The sequence below is a fragment of the Chamaea fasciata genome, unplaced genomic scaffold, assembly GCF_029207755.1.
Source record: "Chamaea fasciata isolate MVZ Bird 193981 ecotype frontalis unplaced genomic scaffold, bChaFas1.0.hap1 SCAF_19, whole genome shotgun sequence".
In the NCBI taxonomy this organism is placed as follows: Eukaryota; Metazoa; Chordata; class Aves; order Passeriformes; family Sylviidae; genus Chamaea; species Chamaea fasciata.
The window spans coordinates 7145592-7167213 of NW_027094104.1; the positions used below are offsets into that span (position 1 = coordinate 7145592).

Below are 21622 nucleotides of genomic sequence, written 5' to 3' on the forward strand. Positions count from 1 at the left end.
GATGTCCACATAATTGTAAAACCTTGTTGGATCTTTGGTTGTCACAACTGTGCTGTCTCCCTGAAGTACAATATTACTTCTTAAACAGATGCTTTAATTTTTTCAACCTCTCTGCAGATATCCCAAGGTAATAGGAAGCTCTGGTGATTCTGTAAAACTCTTCAAGGCATGTGTTTTCTGTCAGATAAATATGGTTTGTCAGAGGGGTCAACATGGAGATAAATGCCCTGTGCTGGCTGTAACTGGGCAATGTGTAGGCACTGAGAAAGAATGAGATACATCATCTCTCTGCAATGCCCTCTGAGCTGAGCAGTCCTTTCCAGAGGCTCTGGGGCTATGTTTGCAGGCATGGCTTTTGAGTAGGTCAGGGAGTAAGAGCAGTTTCTGGTTGTGCTGGTTTGGGAAATGGGATGGTCTGATGGGATGTGGTCCTGACTTGGATGAGCTGTTGTGCATCCCTTCTTCTGTCCTGGTAGCAGTGCTGGTGAGATGCACTGATCTATGTTTGTCTTCTGTGCTGATTTCTGTTACTTGGACAGAGTTTCTCTCCTTGTCCTTCCTTGGCCTCTGGCCCTAGGTCTGTGTTCTCTACGCTTTTCTCTCTAGTTGAACAACTAAGCTGCCCGTGTCCCGGGAGGAAGGACACATTACATCCCTTAGTATCATTTGCATCTTCAGAATCTCTTCTCAGTGTTTTTGCCACTTTACCTTTCCCACCCATTCTCAGCATCACTTGGTTTGTACTTTTGAAATCTCCTCTTTACCTTCACAATTCACAATTCAGCTGGGAAAAGCCAGAGCTCCTTGGCTTCCTTGCTTCATCATTCTCAATGTTCCCATTTGTCCTGTCACTCATACTTGCACCTTCCTTTTTTTCTTTCCTGTCTTTTCCTTTTTCTTGTCCAGGCAACTCTGTCTGTCCAGTCAGTTCCTTCTGTGGCATCTCAGACATGATCCTCCATCCTTGCTGCTGCAGAACAGCTGCTGTGATGTGCCTTGGTCACTCACCCCCTGACAAGGGCAATCACTTGGCCTCTCTAATTCCCTCCTTCCTTCTCTCTTCTCTGTTCAAAATGTAGCAGGTAAGACCCTTCTCTCCAGTCATTTGGCCTACTTGGTGGCAACTTGGCCACTTACCCACATTCTTCCCCTTCCTATCGTGTTCAAGCAGTTTGATTCCCAATTTTTCAAGGCCAGAGGTGAGCCTTGTGACTGGTTGAAAGGACACAAACCAGTGCCCCCCTAAACAAGTCCCTGCCTTAGGTTTCATTACTACAGTTGGACTGCAGCAGCATTCCTTCTAGAAAGGAATTTGCTGTGGGTTTGAAAAAATTTGTACTGCCTTTGATTGGTTGTCTCAGTAATTATTTACCTTCACTGCTAAAAATGGACGTTCTGTGTTAGTGAGAATTTTCTGCGGTATCTGATTTCCAGCCCTTGGAAAATTTACATCTTTTGTCTTCTAGATTTAAGAGCAAAGAGCACATCAATCAAAATTCTGGTCTGTTGTAACTACTCACATTCCTTTTTACCGTCTCTGGTTAAGTAAACAGTTCAAGCACCTTAAGGCACTAGAAGCATATTTTCCAAACCTCTAATCTTTCTCTTGGCATTCCTCGTAGCTTTCTCCACTGTTTCAGGATCACTGTAGGGTTATGAATCTCAGACCCCACAAAATATTCCAGTAATAGCTGTGCTTTTGATAAACTTCAGAATAATTTGGGCTTTCTGCTCTGCGTTCTCTTGTTTGTACAACAAAGGATCCCATTAGATCTTTGAGTCACTGCTTTAACAGGTCAGGCTTTGTTCAGCTGCAGTTACTGCTTTCTGAGAATCCTCATCCTCGTAAGTCTAACCTTCATTTTTGCACCTCAATACACTGCCTTAGCTTTGTGCCTGTTGGGCTACATGTTTTTGCATATTGTCCAAGCAGTCCATATTGCTCTGTGACAGTGGTCTGTCCTCTTTACTTTGAACCCTGCCCTAAGCTTTGTATCTTTTACAGACTCTATCAGTAATGTGTTGTTTTTAGTTTTTTCTCAAACTAGTAACAATATACCCAGATTTGTCCCTGCTGGAGCTAGTAACACGTTATTGCAAATAATTTCTGTTTCTGTTTCATTTAGAGATAGTCTGTTTCTAATACATCTAACATGGGCCTTATTACTTTGGTATTTTCATTAGAAAACTAGACAAGCATTTAGAATCAACTCAAATTACCAAATGGTCTATGTCAAAAGTAGTACTTTTATCAGTCAAATTTGTAATTTTGTCAAAAAAAGATACCACAATAGTTTGAGGAGATTTGCTGCTCATATAGTTGTGGTGTTTGGCACAGGTAGTATTATTCCACTTTTCTTTTAATTGAGTCTCATGTTAGCTGCTCTTTTATTCTGTCTGAAATCAAAGTCTGTCTGGGGTCCTGTGGTAACTTGGATGGTTCTCCTTCCCTTTTTGGGCATTGGCACCACTTCCATTGAACTGGGACTTAATCCATAGTTCAAGCCTTGTGCAGAATCAGCAGTAACAGTCATTGTCCAGACCTGCTAATTTAAACATATTTACTTTTGGTAGCTGGTGTTGGAATGGAAAATATTTCATAGTTGTCATATGGTATGATTGTATCACTGCATAAGGAATAGCAATATTTACTTAACACATCTGCCTTGCCTACAATGTCATTTGCAATTTCACTGTCTTTAACAAGCAGTGATCTGGTTTTAATTACCTACTAGATATACTTTTCCTTATTTTTAGTGTTAATTCTTACTTCTGTTTTCACTTTCACTCAAAAGTGGTCTCTTATTTTTACTATGGGATTGTTGCTTTTTAAAATTGTAACAAAATATTCTGAACCAGTTCCTAATAATCCTCCGTAGTTCTTCGTTTTAATGATTTCTGACAGATTTCTCTTGGCTTTTTTTGGCTTTGTTAAGCTGATCCTGTTTCAAGTGCCAGATATATGCATTATTATTTGGGCTATAGTTTTATTTACGTATAAATGTAATTGCCATGTTCACTTATGGTTATGTAAAGACTTAAATTTAAACTTTTCCAAAATTACATCTCGTGTGGAATACCTTTGTGCTGGATGAAAAAATCTGAGTTAGTGAATGCTCTCAGTGTAATTCCAAGAGCACCATGGTGGTGCTCTGCTATAATTTCTTTTCATTTCCTATCCACATCCCATTCATATCACCTCATTCCTCTGTGTCCATTGTGTTCCAGGCACCTGCTTTTCCAACCCCTTTTCCAGCTCCCTTCCTGTAACTGACCCATATAAGTTAAAATCAGATCACTCAATCCTGGCTCTTTCTGACTAAAAATAACCACCCAGAAAGAGCCTCCTCTGGGTCTAATTGCTATTATTTTCTCTGTAGACATTTAGGTAATGACTGTTGTTCCTCTGTGATGTACAGCACCAAGCACTTTGCCTGTGCTTCACAAGTAGATAAAAATGGAGTCCATTAAAGACTTAATTGCTTTGATGAGTTATCGGTCTGCCTTGGTACAGCCATTCCCACTGAGCAGGACTCCTGCTTTCTCCTCTCTGAAGGCACATCCTGAGGCAAGGATGTTCCTCATGGCACATTTCTGAGCACAATTATAGTAACTGGTCTCTTCTCTTGCTGCAGCTTGCTAAATTTTCAGAGGACACTCTCAGCAGCTACACAGAGATGGTATCTTCTCAGGTACTATTATTATGAATTGTTTTCCTCCATCTTCACTGCAGAGCTTCATGATATCCTTTCCTCCCTCTCTGATCTCCTGCTTGTTTCTAGACCCTTTTTACTTGTGTCAGTTGTCCATTGTCACTCATTTGTTGCTTTAATTTGCTGTGCATGCAGGTTGCATGTCTTCCCCCTCCACCTCCCCATGTAAATACTGCTGTGCTGACCAGAGATTGAAGTGACCTCGATACTGAGTCCACTTGTGCTTTTCTGAATATTGTGAATGGTTTGAAATCAACGTTTTCTGTCCAGGAGACAGCACCTCTTTCAAGTCCTGTTCCAGAAGTAAAATAAACTTTGTGTGGTGTGTGTCTGAAAGAAGGGAAGTATTTTGCTTGTACCAGAAAAATCTTGTTCAAGCCATAACTAGAACCCAGAGGGAATGGTGGTCAGCACCCAGAGCAAACTGCAGAGGGGAATGTGGGATGTTCAGGCTTTTTAAAAGTCTGATCCTGCTCCATAGGCTTCTTATCAGGTTTAAGCACATTACTGGTGCTTCCAAAGCTGGGACAATTAAACATTCAGGAGCCCTTTTTCTGGGGAAGGAACTGCTCTGGCCACTCTGTAAATTGCATCATCCAGATTAAACAGGTGGGTAGAGGAAAGATACTTCTCCTTCTAATCTGGCGTTAAGGTTCCCCTTTCTGTAAGGAGGCAGATGGACTCCAGGAGTGATTAAAAATCCCCATATGAAAAGAATCAATTCCTGCCTCCTTGCTCCCAGTCACTCAGAGGAATGCACGTGGGTACACACACATATTTCCTTTGCGAAATATTTTGTTGCCTTTCTGTGCCAGTTCATCATTTAGCTGAGATGTTTTTCAGATATTAAATGGGAGTGACTTTAGCTGACCTACCCTGTTGAGGAGATCTGTTTCTTTCCTTTTGTAACATTTTTCCTTAGAAGAAACTGGTTTAAGTAAGAGCTTTTTTTTTCTTGGTGATAGCTCCAAATTGTTTTGCCTTTGAGCTTCCTGCTGTACTAACCATTAGAATCCAGGGAACATGATTTGAGGAGCTTTTGGGGAAATGCTGTGCAGTCACAGTATTCCAGAATAACAGCTAAAAAGCAGTAAAATAACACAGTAATTCAATTCTGGTTTTGCTGGCTTTAGGATTTCCAGAGGAAAACACACAGCTCTGGTGCTTGGATTGATTACTGCCATCCAGACTCCCTCTAAAACACGTTTGTGTGGAAAATGAAGGGTGCCAACTGGACATTTTACTTTTGCAAAATATCCCCTCTTCCTTCCATTCCATTCCAATTCCTTTGTAAGGATGGAGCAGTCAGGGCACCTTGGCTTTGTTTCAGATGTTATCATTGCCTCAGTAATTAAACTTGGGCCAGTCACCTCACCACAGGGACCCCATCCTTTGCCTGATTTGCAGCATGGTGGTAGGAAACCAAAGGCCTCAGACTCCACAATCCAAGGTGGTGAGTTACTTCAGGATAAAAACACCAAGAGGTGACAACTGATTCACTTGAAACAAACTCACTTCAGAATTCATTCCTGTGTTTTTGGGTAGATAAGAGGTAGTTTCAGTGAATTCTCAATTCAACAATCAGACTGACTGTTTAGCATAATCAGTGGAAAGGGGAAGAAATGCTTTTCTCTGGAGAACACCAGCACTGTATCAGGTAACAGGTTCCCACAGAGACTGATGTCTATCTTACAGTGTATCCCTGTGTTGAAACTGAAAGCAGGTAATGTCATACTCCCTTTTTTCCTTCTCTCCCTTCATCTTCCACTGAATGAGTCTCTAACTGGCTGATGTCCTCTGCTTCCCTCCTCAGGAAATGATACGCTGTATCTGGAGCCACTTCCTCTGTGTTTTAAAAGGCAAATCCCCAACTCTGAGCTTCACTTCCAGCTTGCTCCACAGTCTGGGATCTGTCACTGTGAGTATTGCTGGGTTGTCAGGAAGAGGAGCCCTGTGAGGATGCTTCATTTGCATCATTCATGTCGTCCATCCCTGAGCACAGACTGTTTGCAATCAGTTCACTGTGCTGGAATTAGAAACCCTTCAGGCACCTGTCTTTGTAGAAGAGTTTATAATTGTCTGGTCATGTCCAAGCACATTTACAGGCTAAAACAATGGTTTGAGATACTCTGTGGCATCTGACAGGATGTCTGTATTTTCCAGCTCTGGTTCTGATCAAATAACCCTCTTGATTCCTGTGCAAGAACCAGCTGGTTTGGGTCCTGGTAAGGTACTAGACAGTGAAATAGGTTGAGTAGTTGCTTCCTTCCCTTGGTCTTCATGCCTACTTTTGTAATATGCTGAAGTAATTGGTGTTAAACAATCAATCAATCTTGTTAGAGCAAGGAATTCTTGGGTTTTATTAGGTGCAGTTTCTTAAGAGAGAAAGTTGCTGAAGGAGAGAATTGTCTATCCTCCCATATGTTTATTAAAGTCATGATATTTACAACTATGCATGAGCACTGAGATGTTTTCACTAAGATTTTGCTTTCTTGGGGGTGTTGTGGGATGTTCTAGGTGCTCTGCTGTGTAGACAAGCAGGGGATTCTTTCCTGGCCAAACCCCAGCCCAGAGACTGTTCTGTTCTTCAGTGGGAAGGTGGAACCACCTCATGACAGCCACGAAGACCTGACTGATGAGCTCTCCACACGGTCCTTCTGCCATCCTGAGATGGAAGATGAGGTGAGTAATAATGTAGTCCATAATGTAGTGTGTTGGCTGCAATCATAGTTTGAGTGACACACAATGTGATACTATAGAGGGGCCTTGTTGAGAAGTCCTGTGCCATAATTCTTTGCTTAAAGATGAAGAAGCAAGCAAGGATCCTTTTCTACAGGAGTCCTAAAGCAGCAGGTGAATCAGCAGTGCCTTGTGTTCAACCGCTGAATCACCAGACTTGGTTCTGTTGGTCTCCCACAGCCCCATGAAAGAGATGCTTTGCTCTCCGGCCCCCTGGCAGACACAGTGCACATGGCCAATGAACAAGAGAGAAACAACTGGTCTGGTGATGCTCCAAAGGCTCCTGAAGCCTCTGCCCACCGAAAGCCAAACAGCAGAAGCAAACATCCCTCTGGATCCAACGTGAGCTTTAGCAAGGACACAGAGGGTGGAGAGGAGGAACATACTCAGGTAAGACTTACTAGAGGGGCACACAAGTAGGCTTTTGTGGAGCTGTAACACAAACTCAAACCCACAGAGTCCCCACTGTTGGGGAATTTAACTGGGAATTCCCTGCAGGATTCTAGGCTCAAGCTGTATTCATTGTAACCAACTACAATTTCTCTGCCTGTTGGACCAGGTTGGTGGGGACAGCGAGGTGTTGGCTTGTGAAGCTGAAGACTTTGTGTGTGACTACCACCTGGAGATGCTCAGCCTGTCCCAAGACCAGCAGAACCCCTCCTGCATCCAGTTTGATGACTCCAACTGGCACATGCACCTGAATTCCCTCAAGCCTCTGGGCCTGAACGTGCTGCTCAACCTGTGCAACGCCAGCGTGACCGAGCGGCTGTGCCGCTTCTCCGACCACCTCTGCAACATCGCCCTGCAGGAGACTCACAATGCTGTGCTGCCTGTGCATGTGCCCTGGGGCCTCTGTGAGCTTGCCAGGCTGATAGGTGAGGAGGAGCTGGATGAGCAGACACAGAGAAATCAGAGCTGCCAATAGATACTTAATCCTTAGAGAACATGAGAATATTTTCCCAGTCGCGTTTGCTGAGGAGGTGGAAATACAGAGTTGTTTGGTTGCCAAAAGAGCTTATTAAAGAGATGGCTTTTGGCAAGTTCTGACATTGTCAGTGCTATCCAAGGAACAAATGTCATCAAGGATAGTGCCAGCCAGCCCTGGCTAGGCTTCTTGTTCTTCTGGTGTGAGTCTGCCAGTCTCATCAGGAGACAAAGAATACCTGCTTATGAACAGATATCTGGCCTGTCTTTACAGTAGGGCTTTACAGGGAGTTTGGGGATAAATAATGTAGCTCAACTCATTTTACAGATGGGAAAATGGAGGCATAGGGGTGGTAAGAGGTTAGAGGTAACACTATGATTAAAACCTGGAAATTTGAGCTCACTTCTGTGCCTGTCCTGTGATGTCGCAGTTACTCTCACCAGTGAACAAGAGCATGAACACTGTAATTACTAATCTAGTCCTTCTGAGTGTTTTTCATCCCAGATCTTGAGCCATATTTACATAGATGTACAGTGAGCACAACTCACTTACCAATTGCTGGGGAGGTGTCAGAATGAGCACAGGCAAAGTGGGTGGCACAGAAGCAGGAGAAGGGACTTTTCTTTTGCACTGATTAGAGCCTGATTTTCCTCCTCCTTGTGTTCACGTTTCAGGTTTCACACCCGGTGCTAAAGATCTTTTCAAGCAGGAGAACTATTTGGCTTTGTACCGCTTGCCAAGCGATGAGATGGTTAAGGAAACCATCCTGGGGAAGCTTTCATCCATCACCAAGAGGAGACCACCCCTGAGCCACATGATTAACTTGTTTGTGAAGGACACCACTACCAGTAAGGCTGGCTCTTTCTCTGGGCATCCACTTGGCACAGGGGGAGCTTTTCCTCAGACAGCACAGAAAATGTCAGGCTGGAAGAGCCTGGAGTCCCTGTTGGGTGATTCCCCTGCTCTACCCATGGCCAGTGCAGATATGATTAACAAACCTCAGTGATCATCTGTGGTATACTGAGGGGGGGAATTCTTCCCAGCCTTGATTCACTCCAGAACCAAAAATATTTTCAAAAAAAAAATCTTAGCATATAGTAGACCTGTTTTCTGGAAACCAATGGCAGTGCAGAGCACGGTATGGGTTTATTGAGTTTTTAATAGACTTCATGATGGTAGGGTGCACTGGGTTGAATATCACTCTGGGTTTTAATTAATAATGCTCATCCTTCTGATAAATCATAAACCAGTATCTTTGTGCATTGTCTAGTGCATACATTACACACTCCTATATTGCATACTAATAAGAAATCACAAAACTCCCATGCAAACTCACAGTGACCGTGAATATAAGCCTGAAGCCATGCAGACTTCTCTACTCTTTCTACTCCTTCCTACTCTCATAGGAATGGACTAGGATGGGAAGGATGTACAGCTGGTTGAGGTCTTAAAGCACCTCAGAAAGATTTAACAGCTTGCCTGTCAGAGCTCTTAGTCTCTTTGTAATTCCTTAAATTGACTGAATTTGGCTCTCTCGAGTTGACATATGTTCAATATTGAATCTGAAATATGATCGTTGTGCTGGCCAGAGTTTTACCAGGTTAACTCTCTTCTCTCACCCACTTCTTTAATTTTTATCTTTATCTGGGAAGGAACTGTGTAATTTGTTCTGATTGCTGCTATCTTGCCTTTGTAAGTAGGAATTACTTTGATGCTGAGATTTTTAGTGTAGAAAAAACCCCTTTAATGTTGCCTCATTTCAACTCCTTATCCTCACTTTTAAACGGTTTAGGTTAGAGCCTGGAGCTCAGACGAATAGGTGTGACCTGGATTATGCTGTCTAGAGTAAATTCTAAGAGGAATTTTGCCAGTTGGGTTTAGTTAACCATTGGAACACCTCTCACACAATAGTCTTGTCCCTTGAAATTTCCTAAAATACTGCCATTTTAGAACCAGAAATACTGGATTGTGCAGATAACATTGGGTGAAGTCAAATGGCTCTGTTTATGCAGAAGTCAGACCAGATGATCATAACTTACCTCTCTCACACATTATTTGTGAATAAATCTTTGAATCCACCCACTCCCATGACATGCTGCAGTCAAAGCAAGATACATAAATTCTACAGCTGTAGCAGAAAAGGAGGCAGCTTATCTGTATGTTCCCTTACTATTCCATTGAAATACGTGTCTCACCATCTGGCAGCGTTCATCCCAGATCCATAGTAACCACATGGAAATGAGGGGCTCACTGGCGTCTTCCGCGGAATAAAACAGCTCGATACCATCTCTGTCTTCCTTTGCTGGAGCTGCACTGCTCCACTCCTTTTGATCTCTTTCACTGGCTCAGCTGGACCAGTTTGGTTCTTCCCAATGAGTCCCAGCAGCCATGAATGGCTGATCATACCCTCTGCCCTACTCATTCGTTTTTTCCTCTTTTGCCAGAGAAATCCTGGCCTGAGGGGAGGGGAAAGGGCTGAGCTCATTTTGCTGGCAAGGACAGCTCACTGAGCTCCTTGCAGTTTATAGTGCCTGCAGTCACTGCCACTTTCCCCTTAGCAGGGCTGTGCTGTGGGATTCTGGTGGGAATGAATGGGAAATGGATTGCAGTTGCTGTCAGGCATGAACGGGGGTACATCTGTGCCTGTGGTCATTGCAAGCTCTTGCTCTGTGTCCAGGACATAGGTTTTGCATGGATAAACATCTCTTGTTCCCTCTTTCCAAGCAAGGACTGTCTGACCTTAGGAGCAAGGTGGGAAGGATTAGGTGTTTTTACAATAAAATTAACCACAGCTCTGCACAAGTGCTCCTTTGTGTCCCTGAGACAGACTCCTCCTTTCACACACAGCTTTTATTCGTCTTGGAAGTTTGTTATGCTGATAAACTTGGCTTGTGACAACTATTTATAGCAAAAGCAGAGAGCTGCTGTGTTTTGGAAAATCCTTTGGTGTTCCTGAAGGTCCCTGCCTGGTTTGTGTTGAGGGGATATTCTTGGCTCTGGATTTCACCAGCCAGTGTGAACATTAGCAGTCAGCAACAATACCTGCAAGAAGCCTTTGGGCTCATTTTTCTTGGCAGTGGGGGTTTTTTTGGTGTTTTTTTTTTTTTTTTTTCATTAGCTCAGCTTTGAATCTGTTGGGGGCAAAGTCACAGAGCAGCTAGAGGAGAGAATAGAGACTCTACGTGCAGGAAATGTTAATGGTTTGATACAAATGAGAGAGAGCAGGAGAGGCAGCCCCACATCCCTGAACTTGTGTCCTGTGCCTGGGACCTGCATTAGGGATGTCACACACCTCTGAGAAAAACTTTTTAACACCTCTGACTACAAGAGGGAATAAGAGATTTTGAGTCTGTATTAAAAACTAAAATAGGGGGAGAAAGAAAAACAGGACAAGCTGTGGTGTCCATTGATTTTTAGTTCTTCCCCTAAAGACGACATGAATTACTTTTTTAGAGTCTCTTATGTTGAACTTTTGACCCATCCTGATTTAACACATTTTCAGGGTGAAAATGTGAAACAGGCTGTTATCTGGCAGGTCACACTGTCAAATTATCTTCTGCTACTTGAATGAAAAGTATTCAAGAATAGCTCTCACCCTTTAGTTCATGTCTGGCCTAAAAATGAATGCGCTTTGCAGTGTAGGCAGACTTTGATCCCCGTAGGCTCCTCACTGCTGCTTGTACTTCCATGACAAGAGGCACAAAGGAATTTCTCTTCTTCTGCTCTGTGGGATACAGGAGTGAGATATTACCCCACCTCTATAGAAGCAGGATTGATACACAGGGTGAGGGGAGAATAGGAAGGGACTACATGGCTCACGTTTTATCACAGCCTTGTTTGAACCCGCAATTAGACAAAGGGCAGTTGCAGGTGCATCCTCAGTCCTGAACAATTTCTTAATGGAGACTAAAGACTTTCAGCAGAGGAAAAGGAATTTGGAATGCATCAAAGCATTTCGTGGGAACACTCATGTTTTAACAAATAAGGGAGCAGTTGGTGTGATATCCCCTTCCTGGGAGCTGTACGTGTGATGCTGACTCACTGTTCTTCTACACTTCAGGCACTGAGCAGATGTTTTCTCATGGGACAGCTGACATCATCCTTGAGGCCTGCACTGACTTTTGGGATGGTACTGACATCTACCCCCTCTCTGGCTCTGACAGGTGGGCAGCTTTCTCATTTGGGGCATTCAGGAGCTGCAGATAAAATGCAGAGAGAACCTGGTCACTCTGTTAAAATTCTTTTTGTGATGCTTGTTTAGCTTTTTAAGAGCTTCTTGTCGGTTATGAACATGAGCCATCTCTGCTTGTAATTAATTGTTATCATAGCAATGTAAGAGATCAGATAGCAACAAGCATTCAGTTGGACTGGAAGAGCAAGCCACTTCTTACTATATCTGCTGGGATATTTTCCTCTTGTAAGTGGATTCTGACTGTACTGTGTAGTTGGACTGAATTATAATCAGGTCATGCTGGTGGCAGAGAATTTTCTGTTGTTTTTTCAAGAAAAATGTGTTGTCTTACATGAAATGCAAAATGATCAATTGTGCCTGAACCAGTCCACATGATGCATCATGGCCTTGGAGTCCTGCTGCAATATCTGACAGTGTGTGCTGTATTTTCATCTGCAGGCTGAATTGCAGTTCCTGTTGGCACAGCAGACCAGTAATGTTTAGTTTCACTGACTTTTCACATTGTTCTTCTAAATCTGCTTATCCTCAGGTGTGAAAAAACTGCCACTGATACTTTTTGGAATATTGATCATATTACAAGCAAATTAAAAATCTGATGTATAGTCTAATTTGTTACCTTTGTGAATTCGGCTTAAAGAAAGAACTTTACCTTATTTCAGTGACTGAATATTGACTAAATACAGCTCCTGAAACCCAGACTCTGAAAGGGAATAGGAGAAAAGTCTGCTCCTGCAACTATCTCTGCCATAGATCCTGTTGTCAGAGTTGTCAGTTCCCTCTTTGGTGTTTATCTCCCTACGGATATATTATGTCTGATGAATTAAGCTTCTGCTGTCATGCAGTGAACTTCCTTGGAGTCATCTGGCAGCCATATAGAGCATATTATAAGTGTATTTGAAGAGCTCTGTGTTCATACCCATCAGTCTGATGAGCAAACAGAAATATTCACCACTGCCCTTATTGGAATATGTGCTCTAGTTGCCCTGCAGTGCCTGCAGTTTGGAGAATGCAAAAACAGTAGGGAAAGGCATCTTCAGACTCTCTAAGTACTCATTATGGAAGACATTTTCCGAAATACGTGGAACTACAGGATTTCTGTGCTGTCAGAAACGTGGCACACTTTTGCTAACTTTGCCTGTTTTCTCTTTCACACAGGAAGAAGGTGCTGGATTTCTACCAGCGAGCCTGCCTGTCAGGGTACTGCTCTGCCTTTGCATACAAGCCGATGCACTGTGCCCTGTCCTCCCAGCTCAATGGCAAGTGCATAGAGCTGGTGCAGGTGCCAGGGCAGAGTGCCATCTTCACGTGCTGCGACCTCCCCGGCACCACTCCCATCAAACAGAGCAGCAGGAGGAATAGCTGGAGCTCAGATGGTATGTGTGTCTGCAATCCTGGCTGCAGCCAGGTCTGCTGCTGGCCCAGGGGCTGGATCTGATCAGTCTAGAGCTGTAAGAACATTGTTAATCAGAGTAGCAGGTGGATATTTGGATGGAAGAGTTTCTGAAGGAGATGCGTTTTCAGGGGAAGTAATGATGTGACAGCTGGTAAGGGTATTTCTAGTTAAGTTATTGAAGCTTACAGAGAAATTCTTCTCCTTGAGGGAAGTCTGTCTCTAAAGCAGGCTACAGAGAGTCAAGACTTCTGGGTATTTCAGTACTTGGTTTGCTATTTGTCTGATTTTATGGAAATCGCACATGATGGGCTTTTCAAAGGATTGAAATGTGTAGTGCTATGCAACTATTATTCCTTGATGGATTTTGTTGCTGTACTGAAGGAACTGATACCCACTAGATGAACTGTGCATGTCCTTTACATCAGCAATGGAAACTAAGAAGGAAGCATACCATTACACATACCATTACATTAATCCAGGAGGCTCTTTTGGAAAACCAGTCTTAAACTCTTTCTGCCTTGATCTCCCATTCTGTAAAATGTGACTAGTGGGGTTTCCAACAGCTAGGGATAGTTGTGATTGTTTTCAGAACACTTTTGGGTCCCACCTGTGGCAAGCCTTGCAACTGTGTGAAGTGTTTTATTATTTTGTTCTTCTTGCTGCATCCAGCCCCCATTCACCACAGGATGATGTGGTGATGGTGAAGGAACCCTGTCAAAGAGCCTTTGCAGGCTTTTTGGAAATGTTTACAGGGAGCATGATTCAGTTCCTTTGCATCAGCCCCTTGTGCTCTGATGCCACTGTGCTTCAGCTAGACTCATCCTGTTTAGGCACAGTAAGATGTGTTTAAAATGCACACATGAACATTATGCAGCACACATCCTTGACCTTTCTACCCAAATTCCTTGTGACTGATCCCTGCCTTTTGTTTTATCTTTTTCCTTTCCATGCTTGCTCTTTCCCACTTGTGTTCTTGGTCTGTGACTGGGTATGCTGGGACAAATGGATGGCTCCTCATCTTTCCTCTTGTGTTTGTGTTCCTGCACATTTCTGCGTCTGGATATCGTGTCCTTGGGTGTCACCTTGGTGGCCTCCCCACCACATGTCCTTTGTCTGATGCACACGTGGCCCCTCATGTCTCAATGTGATTGCGTGTTGTTTGCATGCCTGAAGAAGGGATTGGGGAAGTGATGGAGAAGGAAGACTGTATCCAGGCTCTGAGTGGACAGATCTTCATGGGAATGGTCTCATCTCAGTATCAGGCCCGCCTTGACATTGTCCGCCTCATTGATGGATTGGTCAATGCCTGCATTCGTTTTGTCTACTTCTCCCTGGAAGATGAGCTCAAAAGCAAGGTAAGCTGTCTTTGCTGAACCCCCTGACCTTGCATGTCCCCTGGTTGTCTGACTGGAGAGTTTAGCTCCAGTGCAATCTAAGGTTAATCTGATTCAGCCCACTAATGAGTCCAGAAGGTACCTGTGCTCCAGTATGGCATCAGTCTGCAGTGCTCTGGGCTGGGCAACCACTCTAAAACCCTTTGTCTGCTCACCCACAGGTGTTTGCTGAGAAAATGGGTCTGGAGACTGGCTGGAATTGCCACATATCCTTAACACCCAATGGTGACGTGCCTGGCTCAGAGATCCCCCCCTCCAGCCCCAGCCATGCTGGCTCCCTGCACGATGATCTCCATCAGGGTGAGAACTGTGCCTTGGCCACTCCGAATGCTCTGTGTTTCCTGGGTGGTTCTTTTAAACCCATTCATACGTTCCTGTGTCCACACCAGACACTTGATCTGTCAGAGCTTTGAGCACAAAACTGGATGGGCCTCGGGGGTGTGTGTGTAAGCAACATCACTTTATATTTGTAGCCTTTCCAGCCAGCCAGTACCAAGTTTCTGGAAACAGACATCCTTCTGTGCACCAGCTGCCATGAATTTATGTGCTCAGGAGTGCTTCTGGTTCTTGCTGGGGCCCTGGTCAAGCCACTGAAGGTCCCTTGCCTGTGCATTACTCTTTTTTTTTTCCTTACTTCAGCTGGGATTTCTTTATTCTCTTCCCCTAGAAGGACAGCAGTACAGATAAAGTATCATGTCTCAAAAGAGCTCACATATCTACCTCTGAACAGATTAGTCATCTAAAAATACTGCATTTTAGATGACTGAGTGGGAGATCTTAGTGTTGCTAACCCAGAAAATCAGGCCTCACGTTTCCTGGCTTCTGCAGTGCCACGTGCAGGTCCCACATGGGTGGCACAGGGGTGGCAGAGGCAGGTTTGTGATTGTTGTTTATGCTGCCTCTCTCTGCTCCAGTTTCTCGAGATGATGTGGAGGGGCTTCTGCTGATGGAAGAGGAGGGGCACTCGGATCTCATCAGCTTTCAGCCAACAGACAGTGATATCCCCAGCTTCCTGGAGGACTGTAACAGGGTGAGGGCCCCTTTCCCTCTACACCTTCTACTGTTGTCATGGTCAGGAGTGCCGCCTCATTACTCCCAGAGGAAATTCCTCTTTGGAGGAGATTGGTTTACATTGCGACCCCTGATTTCCCTCACCCTCTTCCAGCCTGATATCTAGAGCCTGGGAAATTTGGGATTCTCTCAGTTAGTTGCTTTTGCTGAACAGCTCTTTGCTTTGGTGTTTAGGAATGGAGGTTACCAAACACAGGGTAACCTTGAGAGCTGCATCTCAGTTCCTCTGGGTCCCATGGCTTGGGCAGGGCAGAGGAACATCCCCCTTTCCATTCAGACAGAAGAAACACTCTCTCTGCCAGCTGTGAGCCACAGACTGGTGCTGCCCAGTGGTCAGAGTGTGAGACAAGCCCTTCCTGCTTCATAAAGACCTCACACATGATCACCAGAGATTACAGGAATATCAGAGATACAGATTTAAAAAAATCTTTTAGGCCTGGTTTTAGAAGGCAAGAACCCTGCTTGCCTTGCTGCAGGTTGATGTGGCTGGAATTGAAATGCATCCAGTTGCTGGAAGACAGCAGATGTGTCTGACTAGATTCTCCACACAGGCAAAAAGTCCTTAGAAATCCTTGAGCACAGGTTTGTCATACTGACCTTACAAACCCTGAGGGCAAGCACAGGCAGCTTGGCAGGTCAGTGCAGAACTACATCAGGAAACTTTTGACAGTGGCTTAGGAAAGCCAGTTCTATCTGCAGGAATATGAATTTGTATTCCATCTTAAAGCTGCGTAATTCTAGGAATCATTATTCTCATTTCAGCAGTACCCTCTGATATGCCTGTCTCTCACACTCCCTGCTTAATCTGTCCTTTCCCTTTTTCAGGCCAAACTCCCCCGGGGGATCCACCAGGTGAGACCTCACCTGCAGAACATTGACAACGTGCCTTTGCTGGTGCCCCTGTTCACAGACTGCACACCAGAGAGTAAGTGGCCTTTCCTACTGTCCATGAATTCCTTCCCCAGCTCCTTGGTCTGGCTCATCCAAGTGTGGACATGGGTGAAGGGAAGGGGATACATTCCAGAAATCTAGAAGGACATATTGGTATTAATTTACCCTCTGTTGCTACCTGTGGGGAGCCAGGTGTTAACTGAATTTTAGTGCAGCTGTTGCCCAGCTGCTGAATTGGGCTGAGAACCACTCCTTTCAATTTGCATTCATAAGAGACACAAAAGCAAACACCCAAAATGCTACTGCCTTTCATTAAATAAGTGTTATCAGTGTACCAGGAGACTTTGATCTCTGCTTACAACTCTTATATAACTGGGAAATCACTTCCCAGAATTTTCCCCTGGCAGTTGCTGTAAACACCTTCTGCTGCTTTACAGTTTTTGATTGCAGGAAACAGAAAGGACAAAATTTCTCTCTCGCTCTCTGAGGTATTCCTTAAAGAAAGGGGCTGAGTGCACAACTGGCAAATACCTGCCAAGTCTCCAGTAAGTGTGGAGCATCATTATGATTTGCCATTTTAGTACCTCTGGTGACAGTTTCCAGTGTGTCAATTCCAGTCCAGTCTGCCTTCACACTTCGTGCCCAAATTTCCTCTCTCTCTTTGACAGAAGTGAGAGCTCCCCACTTGACCCCAGCTACCCACTGTGCTGCAGGTCTTTGTGCACCCGGCATTTAGTGAAGGTGTTTACGAGGCAGTCTGCAGAGGGAGGCTTGAGGTTTTTTTGCCTGGAGCATTCTAGAAAATCCATGTATACACAGAGCACTGTGCATGGAGCTACAGAACTAAAATCAAACTGCAGCTTTGACTCAGAGGCCCTGGGGATGTCAATAAACATAACTGATAAAGGGTAGAGATGGTGGTGGGTGGGAGTGCAGGAACAGGGACTGGCTCTGAGTATGGCTAAGTGTGGCACTGCTTTTGGAGTGGTTTGTTACATTCCCTCCCTTCCTTTAGACTTGCAGCAACACTTGTGATGTGCTGCTGAGCAGAGTTTGAAACACTGTATTTATTTTCAGTTGGAATTATTTAGGTTTATTTTGTTTCCACTGTTTTCTAACAAGAAAGCTGAAGCTGTTTTATTCACCCAGGCTATACCTACAGCTCTGGTCTGAAAGAGGTGTGCTGGAGATGCAAATCTCCGGGTCATAGTTCTGTGAACCACAGGTCAATTCCTGAAGTGGCAGGTATATAGAGCACCTGGTCTGCACTTAATTAATTGTCTAGTTGTGTGCTTTGACTGTGGATCTCAGTGTACACAAGTGGTGAGTATCAGATGGGGCAGTTTTAAAGGATCTGTTTGTTATCCAGATTGGAAAGGGTGCAAAACACTGCATTTTTGTGTGCATAATGACATAACACACTGTTGCTCCTTCTGTCCCTCTGCAGCCATGTGTGAGATGATCAAGATCATGCAGGAGTATGGGGAGGTGACCTGCTGTCTTGGAAGCTCTGCCAACCTTCGGAACAGTTGCCTCTTCCTGCAGAGTGATATCAGGTGGGGCAGGGTCTGTTCCTCCGCCAATTGCCTTTGCTTTGATTGTAGCAAATACCCAGCCGTGGGTGACACCACACCTGTGAATTGTACAGGGAGGTGCTCACAATTGCTCTGTCCATTTTTAGCTGCATTTCTCTCCGAGATGGAGATATGGGGTCATTGGATGGGGATGTCTGTTTAAGGCCCTTGACACACAGAGGTATTTCTATGTTTGAAAGGAAGATACTCTCTTGCATGCTGGACTGTTGTGCCCCATCTGCCATTGCAGATGCTTCCCATTGGGTGAAAGAGTGGAAGTACCCCATGGATGAGCCAATTTGTTGACCTTGTGCCACAAACCCAAATGTGTTCATTATTTCTTTGTGAATAACTGAAAGTCCAGGGAGATTGATCCTAATTTCATGTTATAGCTCAAGCTTCTCTACCTGAGCAAGGTATACAGCTCATGATACAACACAGTGTGACTTTGCAAGCTGGACTGCAGTGAGACAGTTTCCTTTCTGGGATGAGGCTTTTCACCAACACCCTTGTGTTGTCCTTGCAGTATAGCCCTGGACCCTCTCTACCCATCCCGCTGCTCCTGGGAGACCTTTGGCTATGCCACCAGCACCACCCTGAGCAATGGCTCTGAGGAGCTCACCCCGCTGCAGCTCTCAGGGCAGCTCAACAGCCTGCCCTGCTCCATGTCCTTCCGCCAAGAGGAGAGCACCAGCATCATCAGGCTCATAGAGCAGGTGAGACAAACAATGCCCTCTCCACTCTGCAAGGAGCACAGCCAGGAGCTCACGCGAGCATTCTGCTTGAGGTGCCCACAATGCTGCCAGCAGGAGCGTTGCTTGTGTCTCCCGACCTTTGTCCGGGAAGCACAAGAAGGAGAATCATCCTGCCTGGTCCTCCTGGTCCAAGGTGTAGGGAATGGTTTGGAAATGGTGCCTTGTGGCAACAGAACATGAATATTGTTCATCTGGATGAAGTATAATCTTGCAGAGATCCCTAGCCAGACAACAATGCAGTGTTAAGGAGAAGCGTAACCCCAGCAAAGCCAGGAGTTTAAACAAATTTACCCCTTGGCTAAATCCTGCCTTTCCTTCAGAACCTCTCCACGTAGGCAAGAGACCTTCCCTTTTTGCCTTCATTGTGTCCAGATCTCTCCCCTCCCACTTCCCCTGCAGGCCACATGTTCTGTCCTTGCCTGCCATGACTGCTCTTGGCTGGCAGCTGCTCCCAGCAGGGCTCTGAGGGCTTGTGCTTCCTTCCAGGCCAGGCATGCAACGTATGGGATCCGCAAGTGTTTCCTCTTCCTGCTGCAGTGCCAGCTGACCTTGGTTGTCATTCAGGTGAGTCCTGGCCTGCCTTGGGACAGCGTTTAGCTCAGAGGACAGGAGGGCTCACATGGATATGGGTGGCTGCACTGGGGCAGCCTCAAGAGAGGAGCGTGGCCTTCAGTCAGGTTTACACAGTGTGTTTGGGGAGGTTAGAGATGGAGACTTTGTGATCTCAGCCTGCGCTGCTCCTTCTCCCTGATCCTCACACATTTACTTTCAAACCCTTTTTCCCTGGAGAAAAGGATCCCCTGCAGCTCCTGCCACAGGAACATATGGAGGGGCTGTGCACTGGCAGCCCAGTTACCAGCTCATCCCAGTGTTTCGGGGGAAGACAGCAGCATTTTGGGTAACAAGTCTGTCCTAGCACTGCTCATGCTCTTCACTTTGGGTTGTTTCTGTCCAGTTCCTCTCCTGCCTGGTGCAGCTGCCCCCCATCCTCAGTACCACAGACATCGTGTGGCTCTCCTGTTTCTGCTACCCACTGCTCAGGTGAGTCTGTCAGGGTGGAATGTCCTCCCACCCGCACAGGATGCACAGACCATTCCCTCAGCCTCACTGTCTCCGTGCTAAAAGAAAGCTGACTTCACTCACAGCATGCTAAGAAGGCTGCAAGGATTATTCCAAGCACCTGCTTTGACAAGGTGCTTGGAAGCAGTGACAGGAGCACTGTGTGCTCCTGTGTTAACCCCTGCCTTGTGTGATGGCAAGTCTGGGGTGTCAGGTGGAGGCCAAGGTACCACAGGTGTTTTTTTTTCTCCCTCATACATTTGGAGGTCACTTCTCTCTCTGTCCGCACCTGCCATGAATAACACCTTTTATGGCATATGTAAAGATAAGTGCCAATGCTTCAGGCAGTCTGAGTAGGTTATGTGGGTTCAAATGTTAGATAAAAGCACAATAACTCTGGTGCCTGAACACATTACTGAGACACTTAACTTACCTTTCTCCAGTATCTCGCTCCTGGGCAAGCCTCCCCACAGCTCCATCATGACCATGGCAACAGGAAAAAACTTGACTTCCATTCCCAAGAAGGTAGGTGGCCCCTCAGATTTAAATTGTCCACACATTTTTCTCTTCATTTTTGTCCCAGTGTTGATGCATAGCTGAGGCCCTGTGCCTTCCTAGCTCGCTCAGTAAATTGATCCATGGCATGAACCAGGGAGGGAATCCCCTGTTCCAGCACGCCCAGAGGGCAGATCCTCAGTGCAGCATCTCATCTCTACTACAGCTTGTCTTTTGCAGCCTCTGATTCTCTGATGGTCCGTGGGGAGGAGGTGGTAGCAATGACATGCCCATCTCATCCCCCTTCCTTTCCCTTATTCACAGACTCAGCACTACTTCCTGCTCTGCTTCCTGCTGAAGTTCAGCCTGACCATTTGCTCCTGCCTCATCTGCTTCGGGTTCACCCTGCATGAGTCCTGCAAAGCAGTGAACACCACCAGCCTCAACCTCACAGCCTGCTCCTCCATCATGCTGCACAGGTGAGGAACTGGGCACACACATCCCTACTACTCCTGCCCTTTCCAAGGAGGACTGACTCCATTCCTCTTACAAGTTTCAGCCTCTTCCATGATCCACCAGGGCTGTAGCCTTGACAGCTACATCATTGCCCACTGTCACCTCCTGGTTCCAGGACAGCCTGAGCTCACACACAGGTCCCCCAGCTGTTAAAGGAGGCCTGGCCCTGGTGGGAACAGGTCAGACAGTTAAGTGCCCACTGTTGACTTTCCTGTGTCCTCTCATTCACTAGCAATGCTTATGGTACTCCTGACTGGTTTGGGACGTTTTCCAATGCTCTCCTGGTAGCCCAGAAGCTCACAGCTGGCCTGATTGTTTTACACACAGGTAAGTCCTTGTTCCCCAGAAGCCCTTTCCCTGCTCTGGGGGAAAAATTGCATCCTCTGTCTCTTTCTTTGCCCGCTATGTCAGAGCACAAACTCCCTGATAGAAGCAGACACTGCAGTGTCCTCACAGCACAGGCACAAATCCCCCTGTCTCACTAAACATTACCCTGGCAGATTAAAGACTACACCCTTAGAAATGATTCTGCTTCCTACCAGCCTGGTGAAGTGCTAGTTCTGTCCAGTCTCACCAGAATAGCCAAATCCCTTTTGTCTTCTTGAAAGTTAGTGGCAGCACCTGTAGCTCTCCAAAAATCTTCCCTGCTTCCAAAGTGTTTATATCTCTGCTGCTATTCTGTGAAGTACCCCATTGCCTTCCCACATTAGGCACTGATGCAGCTATGACTGTTGGAGAGCTGAAGCCTTTTTAAGCCTCTGGAGGAGTGTGAAGCCAGCTCCTGGCTGACCCTCAGCACCTGCACCCATTGCCTGGCAGAGTAGGTCCAGCTGCTCCCTGACAATGCTGAAAGGTCTCAGCTCCCTGTCCCTTATGTCCCGTGGTGCTGGGCAGACACTGTGAGC

The 21622-nt window shown here is 45.5% G+C and overlaps 1 protein-coding gene across 2 annotated transcripts in view; it reads left to right on the forward strand.

Moving 5' to 3' along the window:
* TMEM94 (transmembrane protein 94) overlaps window positions 1-21622 on the forward strand; it is a 50327-nt gene that overhangs the window by 24053 nt on the left and 4652 nt on the right. For both annotated transcript variants that reach the window (XM_066200556.1, XM_066200555.1), the window contains 19 exons: window positions 3636-3692; window positions 5527-5631; window positions 6231-6395; window positions 6633-6842; window positions 7012-7327; window positions 8052-8225; window positions 11438-11540; window positions 12725-12942; window positions 14136-14317; window positions 14518-14656; window positions 15271-15386; window positions 16253-16352; window positions 17766-17874; window positions 18419-18608; window positions 19134-19211; window positions 19603-19688; window positions 20150-20231; window positions 20526-20680; window positions 20950-21044. In XM_066200556.1, coding sequence (XP_066056653.1) covers window positions 3636-3692; window positions 5527-5631; window positions 6231-6395; window positions 6633-6842; window positions 7012-7327; window positions 8052-8225; window positions 11438-11540; window positions 12725-12942; window positions 14136-14317; window positions 14518-14656; window positions 15271-15386; window positions 16253-16352; window positions 17766-17874; window positions 18419-18608; window positions 19134-19211; window positions 19603-19688; window positions 20150-20231; window positions 20526-20680; window positions 20950-21044 — 2680 coding nt within the window. The remainder of the gene's footprint in view (window positions 1-3635; window positions 3693-5526; window positions 5632-6230; window positions 6396-6632; window positions 6843-7011; window positions 7328-8051; window positions 8226-11437; window positions 11541-12724; window positions 12943-14135; window positions 14318-14517; window positions 14657-15270; window positions 15387-16252; window positions 16353-17765; window positions 17875-18418; window positions 18609-19133; window positions 19212-19602; window positions 19689-20149; window positions 20232-20525; window positions 20681-20949; window positions 21045-21622) is intronic.